The sequence below is a fragment of the Trichechus manatus genome, unplaced genomic scaffold (assembly GCF_000243295.1).
Source record: "Trichechus manatus latirostris isolate Lorelei unplaced genomic scaffold, TriManLat1.0 scaffold00045, whole genome shotgun sequence".
Classification (NCBI taxonomy): domain Eukaryota; kingdom Metazoa; phylum Chordata; class Mammalia; order Sirenia; family Trichechidae; genus Trichechus; species Trichechus manatus.
The window spans coordinates 1,309,554-1,323,595 of NW_004443981.1; the positions used below are offsets into that span (position 1 = coordinate 1,309,554).

Below are 14,042 nucleotides of genomic sequence, written 5' to 3' on the forward strand. Positions count from 1 at the left end.
CACTACTCACCAAGGTAGAATGTAGAGCATTGTCTTTACAAGATGTGTCATGCCAATTGAGCTAGATGTTCCCCGAGACCATGGTCCCCAGAGCCCTCCGCTCAGCAATTCAGTCCCTCAGGGAGTTTGGATGTGTCTGTGAGGCTTCCATGACCTTTCCTAGTACAAATTGTGCTAGCTTCTCCTGTATTGTGTACTGTCTGACCCTTCACCCAAGATACCACTTATCTATTATCTATTTAGTATTCCCCCCCACCCCATCCCTGGTAACCATGAAAAAGTTCGCACACAAAATCTAACAATCTTTGTTGCTTCTCTCTTTTATATTTCAGAAGAGACTGACTTAAGATACAACCTAATCTTGTAGATTAAGTCTGGCCTCATTAACATAACTGCCGCTAATCCCATCTCATTAACATCATAGAGACAGGATTTACAACACACTGGGAAAATCACATCAGATGACAAAATGGTAGACAATCACACAGTACTGGGAATCATGGCCTAGCCAAGTTGACAGATATTTTTGGGGGACACAATTCAATCCATGACACTTGGCATAGTAGACCATATGACTGTCCAATTCAAAATGGCCAATTCAACTCCATTTCAGCTCACTAATGCCTAGGATAACAATCTTCATGCATTCCACTTCATTTTTTACGACTTCCCATTTTCCCAGATTCATACTTTGTACATTCCACATTTTGATTATTAATGGATGTTTACAGCTGTTTCTTCTCATTTCAAGTTGTGCCACATCAGCAAATGAAGGTCTCGAAAACTTTACTCCATCTACATCATTAAGGTTGACTCTACTTTGAGGAGGCAGCTCTTTCCCAGTCATATTTTGAGTGCCTTCCAATCTGAGTGGCTCATCTTCCAGCACTATGAGATGATGTTCCACTGCTATTCATAAGGTTTTCCCTGGCCAATTTTTTGAGAAGTAGACCGCCAGGTCCTTCTTACTAGTCTGTTTTAGTCTATAAGCTCCACTGAACCCTGCCCACCATGAGTGACCCTGCTGGTATTTGACATACTGGTAGCACAGCTTCCAGCGTCACAGCAACATGCAAGCCACCACAGTACGACAAACTGACAGACGAGTGGTGGTGTATGCTACATATCTGAATTACCTCAGCTATTCCCATAATCGTTTTTATTAAATAGTATTTTCATACTTGTCCTCCATGTGTTCCCACAAGTTATGTGAAAATCATTACTGCATTTGCGTTGGTCAACGCTCTAGGAATACACACTTACTGTCCCTGATATAAAGCCCCATGTCATAGGTGAGAGCTCTTTGAAAATCAAATCCCGGAAGAAAATTTATTTTTCCTAAGGAGTAAGTATGCTTCATCTTCTTTTTAAAAAATATACAATGAAAACTATTTTGTGCCCTGCTTTATTTTGGTTTCTAGGAAGCTGAGAATCCAATTTGATGTTTGACTGTTGTCATTTTGTTTATCTGGTTTTAATATTGTACTTCTGTTTTAATTTCCCCTGGTTCTGATTCTCTATTCATATCTTAATACTTATGGACTTGATATAAACTTATTCAAATAGTTTATGGAACATGGTATAGAATGAATGATGAACAGAATGATTAATACCATCATTTTAGGTAAGTTGCCAGACAAAGAGGCAATACAGAAAAATGTGTAGAAAACAATGATTAAACCCATTATTTTTTTTATATCCCACTGTCACAGAAAGTAAACAAACATCAAAACAACGTATGTTAAGGAATTAAGCAACACACACTCACACGTAAAAATCAACCAAGAAACGAGGTGACCTAAGCTTGTACAGTTGCCTACTTCCTCAGAATTCTCGAGAAAAAATATAAGAAAAATACCTCTGATTAAAAGTAATAAGCCATAAAAAAAATAATCATTGTATAGTGACTATATGAAGCAATTCTGGAAGTGAGGAGAAAACATTTCTCTGAAAAGAAAGAGGTACAGTATATTCATAACAGTATATGTATTAAAAATAATCTCCCAATAAAAATTTCATGACAAAAATAGAATGTAACATATGAACATAATTTTTAATTAGAAAAATAAAAATTACTTCAGCTAATTACATTTATTTTCATGAAACCCTTCACCAAATAATCAGTATACATGTTTTTAGAAATATGAAACCCTCTCATTTATCTCAAGATTAATTTTCTGCAAAATCTTAAAGGTCCTTTATAGAGAGGTATTATTTGATAATATTTTGAAAGAAAAGATACCTTTTCTTAAACAAGGATATCGGAATAATTTTACAACTCCATAGTCATCAGCTGTAACTAAAACTTGGCCAACATAATTTCCATCTACTGAATTTATATCATTAATATCTGAATACTTGGGCCAAATTCCATTTACTTCAAGGCCTGAAACACATGTCCATGAAGCCCAGTGAACACCTTTGATTTCTTCTTTACTTGTCACCTCTTTTCCACCTAAAAATAAATCAGAGTCTTAATTTAAAAAGTTACCTCATGTGATTTTTATTCGAGTACAAACTGTACTTAAAACATGGTTAACTCCAAAGTTTTAAATATCTTCCTATTCCAGTTCAAACAGAATACATGAATAGATAGGCAAGTCTGGGTGAGGAGAAGACAGAATTAAATGCATTTTAAAAAAAAAGCGACTATAAAAATTATACTGAATGAGACACACAGACATTTGAATATGATGTGGCTTACTTAGCAGGTTAACCCATGTGGAGAATAAAACTGAATCCTATTAAAATCATGATCTAGATTAGGCACAACAGGGTAAGTTATAAGAAGGGTAAATGCTATGAGAAAGTGGCAAATCTAGTATTAAAATGGGGCACCTAAGAAACATGGTTGAGGAAAAAGAAACAACTGAGAAAGACCAAGAAAGAAAAAGTGGGGAGTAACACATTTACTTATTAAGTCCTAAGGTAAAAGGACTTTAGGACTCAATCTTCATTACCGATTGTTAATGAAAAACCTTTGGGGAGATGCATTAGTTTAATTATGTAGTTTGTCTTATTAAATAAGCTCTTGGAAGATAGTGACTAATTCACTGTGATATAATTTTTTTTATAATTCTGCTTTTATTCTTTTCCTTTTATAATATCTGATAGAAAGTCTGTTTTTCAAATTTAGTTTGCTAGCTATATTGTGAATACTTGCAAAGTTGACTACAGACAACCACAACAAAGTGAAGAATGGTGACAGATTTGTAGCAATTACATTTAGTTAAGTAGTTCCACCCACAAAAATATTTTGACTTTCTAATATAAAATAGGACTTTGTACTACTTACACTATATGGAATTTAACATGAAATAAGTCTGTCTTAGATCCTCCCAGCAAAAGAGTTTTAATTAACAACCAAAAGGGTTTCAATATAAGAGAGTAGCCTTATAGAAAAGACCACAATGCCCAAAATAGCAGCTCAGATCTTCTTTGATTTCCTGTAGTCAAAGGTAACTTACATGCTGCTTTTAGTGAAATTCTAAAATAATCTGTAGACATTAAAAATCTATGAATTACATATAATTTATCAGAAAATTTTACCTGGCATTCTATACAAAAGTCTTTTCCCATTTCCATCATTTGTCTGTAAATATCTACTGTCTGAGGACCAGTCCAGGTGAGTGATGAAACTGAGTGATCCAACACATTCCCCAACTTTCTTATAGCGCTGTGCAACTCCATAAATATCAACTGAACTGTCATTGCACCCAACAGCGAGGTAAGTTCCATCTGGTGAATATTTTAACTCATGAATTGCCTCCTTCCTATCTTTAATATGTACAACTTCCGTCATATCTCTGCAAAAGGAAAAAGATATAAGATCATATTTTAAAGAGTCATTACAGAATTAATTTGGTTTTCAAATATGTCTAAAATGACTGTGAGACTCTATAAACAATGTTTATAAACCATAAAATACATATAAATGAGACAAGTAGTATTAATTCCAGAATAATCATTTGACCTAACAGACATGGGGACGATATATACTGGAAGTAGAGAAAAATGATGAATTTCAGTTTCTATATTACTTTATTTCTGAGTAGTTTAAGGTTCATACTAAATTTCTGAAGTCACAAAATAAAGAAAGTCACAAACTTTTATGAAAAAAGAAGTTCATTGTAAATACTGAGTTTATGAGAAATGCTTAATTATAAATACTACAATTTTCAAATAAATTTTTATAATGAGCCAAATGTACAAATTACATTCAGCAGATAAAGAAAAGAATAATTGATTCAGAACACTTCAATAATATATTTGAATATATATCTTTATATAGCTATCACTATAAAAAGCTATATAAAAAACGATTGCCGTCGAGACAATTCCTACTCATAGTTACTCTACAGGACATAGTAGAACTGCCTCATAAGGTTTCCAAGGAGCTGCTGGTGGATTTGAGCTGCTGACCTTTTGGTTAGCAGTCGAGCTTTTAACCACTGTGCGACCAGGCCAGATGTATTATTTTTATTTTAACCTCTGAATTTTATATAGCTTTATATAGCACTGCATTGGGCAAATCTGCTGCAAAAGACCTCTTTAAAGTGCTAAAAAGCAAAGATGTCACTTTTAGGACTAAGGTGTGCCTGACCCAAGCCATGGTGTTTTCAATCAGCTCATATGCATGCAAAAACTGGGCAATGAATAATAAGATCGAAGAAGCAACTGATGCCTTTGAATTATGGTGTTGGCAAAGAATACTGAATATACCATGGACTGCCAAAGGAATGAAACAAATCTGTCTTGGAAGTAGTATAGCCAGAATCCTCCCTAGAAGTGAGGATAGCGACATGTTATCATGAGGGACCAGTCCCTGGAGAAGGACATCATGCTTGGTAAAGTAGAGTGTCACAAAAAAAGAGGAAGACCCTCAACAAGATGGACTGACACAGTGGCTGCAACAATGGGCTAAAGCATAACAACAACTGTGAGGATGGCACAGGACCAGGCTGTTTCCTTCTGTTTTACATGGGGTCACTATGAGTTGGAACTGACTCAATGTCATCTAACAACAACAATATTAAGCTATATAAAGATGTATATTCACATGTATTATTATCATTTTAACCTCTGGCTTTTTTAACTTCTGACTTTTAAAAATAGAATCCAAATTCCTCTCAATTAAGTACCATACCAACCACTGAAACTAAACATTTTTTCAATGACACTCTATAATTGAGTTTCCAAAATAATACAGGTATTGGTACAGCCATAAAAATGGATAAACATTTAGTTAAATGCCACTGAGTTTCCAAAGTAGTGGAGACAAAAGAGGAGGGAGAGAGGAGAAGCAGGAGAGCGAGAGAGACAGGGAGGGAATAAGAATTCCTATTTTCATTTAGTGTCATGGATTTTTTTTCAATATAAATTTTACATCAGTCATCTGAAACGTTCTGAGTAGATAATTTAAAAAACACAACAGTAAGTGGATGTTTCCAAATATCTTTATAGTTTTCAAATGCACAATTTAGAGCAATCAGATTCAAATTTCTTTCAACACTACTTACTGAGTTCTTACTTTGTTTCCAGCCACTAGAGATACAAACACGAACTCACCTTCTTCTGTGGGAGATGGATATAAAATAATCATGATAAAATGTGGTGCGTGCTCAAAAAACATGTGTTAAGTTCTGTAGGAAATACTGAAAGAAGGATAAAGAATAGACTAACGGCAAAAAGGGGCTCAGGAAGAGTGCTATCTGCTTTGAGCATAAAACCTGAGGAGTTGGCCAAGTACAAAACAGGAGGCAAGGTTTTCCAGGGAGACAACACAGCATGAGCCAAGGCAGGGAAGTATGCAAGTACACAGCACGTCTGAAGAATAATGGGTAACAAAATGCACATACAAGAAGTAGGAAAGTAGTGACTAATGGGTTAAAGAGATAAACTGAGGACAATCTGTGATGGATTTTACTATGTTGCCAAGGAGTTTGTATTTTACCCTGGTGTTAATCATATAAAGATGGAGATGAAAATGAGCCCCTTAACTAAAAGAAAACAAAAAAAAAACCATATATGTGATAGAGACTGCTAGCAAGTCACCAAAAATTTATTTCCCCTTCTTCCTAGACTGAATTTCCTAGCCTCCCTTGCAGTTAGGTTGGCCATGTGCCTGAGTTCTAGCCAAAGATACATGAGTAGAAATGATGTGAGCCTTTTCCAACTCATGCTTTTTAATAAGCAGACATACTCCCTTCATACACTCTTGCTCCTTCAGTTGGCTAGATGTAGATATCCTGAATGGCCTAAGGGGCAGTGAAGCTACAACAAAACAAAGAGCCTGGGTGTTTGAATCACCTGTGGAAGGAAAGCCACCACTGACTTCTATTACATGAGTACTAAATAATCTTCAATTGTGTTTGAGCCACTGTACATCTGGGGGTCTACTAATTACAGTAGTTAGTAATTACCCTAACAATACAGTCTACAAATAGAAAAGAACTCCAAGACAGATCCAGAATCATAATATTTAAAGTTTCTGTATTTGTTTTTTATAAGCTTTCTTGGCCAAAACTACTTTTGCCTTAGACCCTGCAACTTGCAACATCCTCTTCCTCAGCATAGCCTCGTGTAGCTATCTCTACCTTTCCCAGTGATTCTATGCTTTAAGCTATAATTAAATTCATGCATCTAATTTCCCTTTGCTCCCTATCTATCCATCCATCTATATCTAAATGGGGCAAGATGTTCAAGAAAACATTTAAGGCACTGCTTGATAGCTTTTACTTTTTATGCCTCCCTTATTAAAGATACTATAATTCCAATCTTATTCACAAACATTAACTAAAAAGCTCCTGGGAAATTCATTAGAATTACGTGCGTATTTTTCACAGCTTTTTTGTTCTAGTTAACCAGAGAAATGTCTTATGTCCCAGGTTGTCTCTTGCTTTCTGCCACCATGCCCCCCAACCCCCAACACACACACACACTCATACAGTAGAAACCAGTACTGATGGAGAAAGATTTTGACTGGCTGATTGGTCTACCAAAAACCAAACCCGTTGCCCTTGAGTTGATTCTGACTCAAAGCAACCCTACAGGACAGAGGAGAACTGCCCCATAAGATTTCCAAGGAGCAGCTAGTAGATTCGAACTGCTGACCTTTTGGTTAGCAGCCGAGCTCTTAACTACTGTGCCACCAGGGCTCTGATTGGTCTTATAGCATGTAGAATATTGCTATGTCAACATTATGAATTATATGACTATCCTCTCTCAATAATAAGTTTCTCTGACAAATTTTGAGGAAAGAAGACTATTAAATGAAAATTTCTCAATTAAAAAAAACTCTAAAATGTCTCCTCAGTTTGGAAGCAGTGAGGAGTTTCCAGACCTGACCTGGTGAGAGCCTGAGCCCTTCAGCCCAGATCAGCTTGGGGGTGAGTGGTGAGGCAGGCAAGCAGCGGCATTCGGGAGGCATCTTCCGCACTGGGAGAGACCCAGCGACGGAGAGTCTACTCGGCCATCCAGAACCAGTGAGGAGCAGCCCTCGATCAGTGAAAGATAAGTACTTGCGCCTGGCCTACTGCGCAGATCAGAAACACCCCCACTTAGGGAAAAACCTCTCTCCCATTTACCTCCCCGCTCCCTGCTCTGCACTGGGTCCCGGACCGGCTTCAGCAATTGCCAAGTCCCCTGGGCCAGAAGTAGGATCCGACATGCGCCCTGAGCCATTCTCCCTGCCTTGGAGAGTAAACAAATTAACAAATAGGAAAAAATAATCTGCTGGCTCCCCTAAGCCAGGAACTCAGGGTAGGCACAGCTCCTTTGTCTAGGCACAGGCATAAGGGATCCACGGACTCTGAGTGCCTCTTCCCCTGCATAGACTTGTGTGGGCCCATTTCAACAGCATATGCCCTCATTACAGCAGTACAACAGTATATATACCTGAAGTCTGACTTCAACTTCAGCTGTGAAGTGGTAGGTTACATGACATTTGACACTGTTTTGCCCATTAAGCAGGGTCTTCACCTACCCACATTGGGGCCTGAGGACTGGTGGCTCCACCCGCACCACCTAGCCACCTGCTACAGGGGCCCAAGAATAAGAGATGTCCCCTAGTCCTTACAGCCAATAGCATTGGGTGCTCACTATCTGGCTGCCAACCACCTATGCGCTCTAGGGAACAGGGACATGCCTTCCTCCTGGACACTCGGGGGTGGTCATCAGCCCCCTGCGTTGCTCAGCCTGTGTCCCCCTGCTGCAGCCGGATGCCTGTGCCTACACCAATCACCCATGCCTGTCTAGAACTGTAGGTGAGAGCCTGAACCACATACTTGGTGGCCAACTACCTGGATACCTGAGCTGAATCCATACAGGGGGAGCGGGCAGACTCCTGGCTTCACGTACTTAGTGGCAGGTCTAGCCACCTGGGGGCAGGACACTGGAACTTCAGGGGTATTGGTGACTGAGCTAGCTCACATGAGCACCCTATCTGGGCATATCAAAACAAAACAAAACAAGAAGCTAGGACACAGTAAGCAAACATAAAATAAATATAATAACTCACTGATGGCTCAGAGACAACAGCCAATATAAAATCACATAAAGTGGCAGTCCATGATGGCTTCAGCAAGCTCCCAAAATAAAGAATCTAGAAATTTTCCAAAGGAGGAAAATTTCTTGGAATTACTGGAGGCAGAATACAAAAGATTAATATATAGAACCCTTCAAGATATTAGGAAGGAAATTAAGCAAAACTCAGAACATGCAATGGAGGAAATTAAAAAGATTAGAGAAGAGCATAATGACAAATTTAACAGGCTGCAAGAATCCACAGAGACAGCAATCAGAAATCCATAAGATTAACAATAAAATTTCAGAATTAGACAACTCAATAGAAAGTCACAGCAGCAGAACTGAGGCAACAGAAGTCAGAATTAGTGAGACTGAAGATAAAGCACCTGACACCAACTTATTTGAGGAAAAATTGGATAAAAGGATTAAAAAAAATGAAGAAACCCTAAAAATTATATGGGATTCTATCAAGAGGAAGAACCTATGAGTGGCTGGAGTACCAGAACAGGGGAGGATAACAGAAAATACAGAGAACTGAAGATCTGTTGGCAGAAAACCTTCCTGATTATCGTGAAAGATGAGAAGATATCTATCCAAGATGCTCATTGAACTCCACATAAGGTAGATCCCAAAAGAAAGTCACCAAGACATAATCAAACTTGCCTAAACCAAAAACAGAATTTTAAGAGCAGCTAGGGATAAACGAAAAGTCATATACAAAGGAGAGTCAATAAAATAAGTCTCCTGGGAAACTGTTATTTAAATTCTATAGTTTAAGAAGCAGAGGGCGCAAAAGCCTGGGAATAGTTGTACATTAACACTTTTTAACACATCATGGAAGAAAAGGGATACAGTGTTGATGAGAGCATAAAATAGAGGAATCATGCCTAGCCAAGAGAATCAGAGGAGGCATACCAAAGGAAGTGACGTTTAAATTCCAATCTGAGGTATGAACTGGACTTAGCAAAGACAAGAACTGGGATTTAAAGGGTCCACGTTCCAGCAGAGATAGCAATATGTCAAAGAGTTGATGGCAGCAAGAAGTATTCAAGTTCAGTTTGAGAAGGTCAGTATGGATATACTGACAAAAGCAAAGGGGGCTTTGGTGGGAGATGAGTCCACTGAGGGTGGTTGAAGAAAAATCATGGAAGGCCCTGTTATGCATTGAATTGTGCCTTCCAAACATGTGCATCAGCGTGGCTAGGCCATGATTCCCAGTATTGTTTGATTGCCCATCATTCCGTCATCTCACGTGATTTTTCTATGTGTTGTAAATCCTACCTCTATGACGTTAATGATGTGGGATTATTGGCACTTATGTTAATGATGCAGGACTCAATCTAGAAGATTAGGTTGTGTCTTAAGTCAATCTCTTTTGAGATATAAAAGAGAGAAGTGAGCAGAGAGACAGGGGGACCTCATACCACCAAGACAGAAGCACTGGGAGCACAGAGCATCCTTTGGACCCAGGGTCCCTGCACTGAGAAGCTCCTCAACCAGGGGAAGATTAATGACAAGGACCTTCCCCCAAGGCTGACAGAGAGAGAAAGCCTTCTCCTTGAGCTGGCACACTGAATTTGGACTTATAGCCTCTGAGACTGTGAAAGAAGAAATTTCTGTTTGTTAAAGCCATCCACTTGTGGTATTTCTGTCATAGCAGCATTAGATAACTAAGACAGGCTCCATACGTCTTACTAAAATTTTGAGTTTAATTTGTGAGTTTAAGCTAGGGTAGGAAGTATCAATCAGATCACTAACCTAATTTCAAGGTAAAAGTCAAATTGTAGGTGTCTAAGAATAGAATCACGACCAATTAGAAGGCTACTGCAGATAGTGTTTGCTCAGACTTCAGAAAGAAGTGAACTGATGAGAAATACACACTATTATATATTATATATAAAGTACGATAGTATGTAACATACTACATAATATGTAGTATATGTTAAAGACATTGCGGTTCTAGTCTTATTCACAAACCTTAATTAAAAAGCTCCCAGAAAATTCATCAGGCAGGCAAAATCAACAGGATGTGGTGATAAATTAGCAATGCTGGGTTAGGGAGAGAGAGATACTAGGATAATTCCTAAGTTTCTGGCTTGTGCAAGAGAATGGACAATGATGCCATTCACTAGGACAGGGCCCACAGCAGAAGATCAGTTTGGGAGGGAGAAAAGAAGTGCAGTTCTGGACACGCTGAGTTGGAGAGGCCTTTTGAGACATCCAATTAATGTTCAGTAAACAAATGGATACACACAGCTGGAGTTTAGAGGAGCGATCAGGCTGGAGCTTTGCTCTTGGGATCCTCAGGCTATGGTGGAAAATGAAGCCAAGGGCAGGATGAGACTACCTAGGGAGAAGATACAGAGTGAAAAGGGAGAAAACCTAGGTCTGATCTTTGAGGAACTCCAACATTTACTGTCTGGGTAGAAGATAATTAGCCTATAGAGAAAATGGGGCCAGAGAAATAAGCTGAAAACAGAAGGTTAACACATAAAAGCCAAGGAAGAGAATGTTTCCAGAATAAGCAAGTGGTTAAGAAGGTCAAATACTACTGGGAATTAAGTTAGATGAAAACTGACAGACACATGCTCCCAGGCTTTGGAGACACAGGGTGCTATGGTGAAGGCTTTTCAATGTAAACATGAAGGCAAAAGCCATACTGGAATGGAGGTAAAAAAATGGTGAGTTAATTGGAAGAAGGAGAGCCAATAAATTTAGACAAATTTTTGAGAATTTTACCATGAAAGGGAGGAGAGTAGAAATGTGATACAACTAAAAAGGGACTTAGGTTCAAAATAGGAAATTTAAGATAGGCAATATAGGAGCATATTTTAATGATGCTCTGCTGGGGGACAGGGGCGGGGAGCAGAAAAAAGTTGATGTGAAAAAATAATGGACAATAATACCAAGAGTTTCTTTTTTAAAGCCAGGAAACAACTTCTTTTTTATTATAATTTACATGAAGGCTTACAGAACAAACTAGCTTCTCATTAAACAGCTGGTACACATACTGTTTTATGACATTGGTTAACAACCCCGCAACATGTCAATACTCTCCCTTCTCAACCTTGAGTTCCCTACTACCAGCTTTCCTGTCCCCTCCTGCGTTCTAGTCCTTGTCCCTGGGCTGTTGTGCCCCATTAGTCTCATTTTTATGGGTCTGTCTAATCTTTGGCTGAAAGGTCATTCATTACTGAGCTAAAAGGGTGTCCGGGGGACATACTCTTGAGGTTTCTCGAGTCTCCATCAGGCCAGTAAGTCTGGTCTTTTTTGTGAGTTAGAATTTTGTTCTATGTTTTTCTCCAGCTCTGTCTGGGGCTCTCTGTTGCGATCCCTGGCAGGGCAGTCAATCGTAGTAGCCAGGCACCATCTACTTGTACTGGACTCAGTATGGTGGTGGCCGTGGTAGATGTGGTCCATTAGTCCTTCGGACTAATCTTTCTGTTGTATCTTTAGTTTTCTTCATTCTCCCTTTCTCCCGAAGGGGTGAGATCAGTGGAGTATCTTAGATGCAGGAAACAATTTTTGGGATTACTATTCTCAAGAGGTGTGACAGACAAACTATAAAAAACCAAATCAATGCAGAATTATAAAAGTGCTGACAGCCTAACAGGGAGATTTTATAGTCTTTCATCTCAGTCATCTTAGTTTATGATGCTGTTTTGGCAATATAACATATTTATAGGACTCTGGAAAAACCCTTAATTAATATTCAAAATTTATATAGTTAAAATGCAGTTAAAAAAAATCTGTTTAAGAGAAAAATCTCAGCATATCTCACTGCAAAAACCTGTCCCAGAAAGAGAAGTCAGCATGTATAGAAGATGGTGTGTCTGAAGAAATGCAAGATGTTTTGTATAGCTGAAAGAAAGAGACTGAGATACGATCTCAGAGACTGAGGCTGGAGAGATGGGCACTACAGGTCATGTCAAGGATTATGAATGCCATCCTAAGGACAGTGCATACTTTGTCATACTTTGGAAAGAGGAGGGATGTGATCAAATGTGCTTTTATAAAGAATCACTATAACTACAGAGTAATAAAAAGTCTTGACGGAAGCAAAACAGAAGGTAAGGGAGACCAGTTAAGAGGCTGTTCCACCACCCCAGTTAAGAGATAATAGAAGCCTATATAAGATTACAATAGTGAGAATGAAGGGAATAGATTAATTTGGGAGCTATTCAGGAACTAGGTGTTCCAGAACTCTGTGATCAACTAGACAAGGGAGGCAAAAGAAAGAAATGAATAAATGGTTTCTGGACTGGGCAATTGGGTGAACGGTCCTACCATTCACTGAGCTAGAGAGAAAGATTTCATAAATATCTATCCTTGTGAACACATATGGATCTATGGCAAAATTTTACTGCTATGTAGAATTCAGTTGAATACACTGTACCTATAATTCAACACAAGATGTTAACTGTTTAACAAATATTTAAACTTTTCTAATTGCCCCCCAAAAAGGAAAGATGTGGGCATTTTTTTCAAAGCATAAACCTACAAAGAAAAAACCAAAAAGACAAAACCATTTGGTCATTTTTAAAAGCTTCATCATCCATTCCATTGACAGCAGAGGACCATTACTGAAAATCAGTAATAGCAAGGAATGGAAGTTGGGACCCAAATTTACAGTTCAAAATTTAAGCCTTTAATCTACAAAGCATTCTTAAGCCTCCAAAATCAAAGCAATGTTGTTAAGTTTACATAATTTTCTGACAAAGCTATTTTTATAAATACATTTTTATATTTCATGAAACTAATATCTGAAATATGTATTAATAAGAAGGGGGAAGAATAAAGGAAATGGATAAAATAATGAGTAGTACATATTTTATCTCGTTTAACAGAAAATTACTCTATGTTTCTATTTCTATCCTAATATCATACCTTACTCGAAGTACGGTGAATGAGCCATCCTTCATTCCAAGAGCAAGATGAATTCCATCTGCATTTACAGCTGCACAGCGAATTGGTTCTTCCATATTACACCTAGCTATTAATGCATGATCTACTAGGCTCCATATCCTGTAACATTTGAGAATGAAAAGACAAGCAACAAATTGGGAGATAATACTGCAAAACACGTATCTGATAAAAGCTCGTATCCAAAATATACACCAAAAAACTCTTAAAACTCAAAAATAAGAAAACAAACAACCCAATTGGGCAAAAGATCTGGACAGATGGCAAATAAGCATATGAAAAGAAGCTCAACATCATATGTTATTAGGGAATTGCAAGTTAACACTATAATGAGATCCCACAACAAACACATTAGAATGGCTAAAATCCAAAAACTGACAACACCAAATACTGATGAGGTTGTGGAGCCACAAGAACTCCCATTCACTACTAATGGGAATGCAAAATAGTACAGGCACTTTGGGAGACAGTCTGGCAGTTTCTTACAAAGCTAAACATCTAGTAATTGTGCTGCTTGATATTTAAGTTGAAAACTTATGTCCACACAAAAACCTGCACACAAATGTTTATGGCAGCTTTACTCTTACATGGCA

General features: G+C 38.1%; 1 protein-coding gene across 3 annotated transcripts in view; it reads right to left on the reverse strand.

Moving 5' to 3' along the window:
- The window catches only part of EML5 (EMAP like 5), a 144,108-nt gene that overhangs the window by 87,969 nt on the left and 42,097 nt on the right, over window positions 1–14,042 (reverse strand). For all 3 annotated transcript variants that reach the window (XM_004376655.2, XM_023731680.1, XM_023731681.1), the window contains exons 8-10: window positions 13,414–13,551; window positions 3,550–3,806; window positions 2,243–2,455 (exon numbers count right to left, since the gene is read on the reverse strand). In XM_004376655.2, the coding sequence (XP_004376712.1) occupies window positions 2,243–2,455; window positions 3,550–3,806; window positions 13,414–13,551 (608 nt within the window). The remainder of the gene's footprint in view (window positions 1–2,242; window positions 2,456–3,549; window positions 3,807–13,413; window positions 13,552–14,042) is intronic.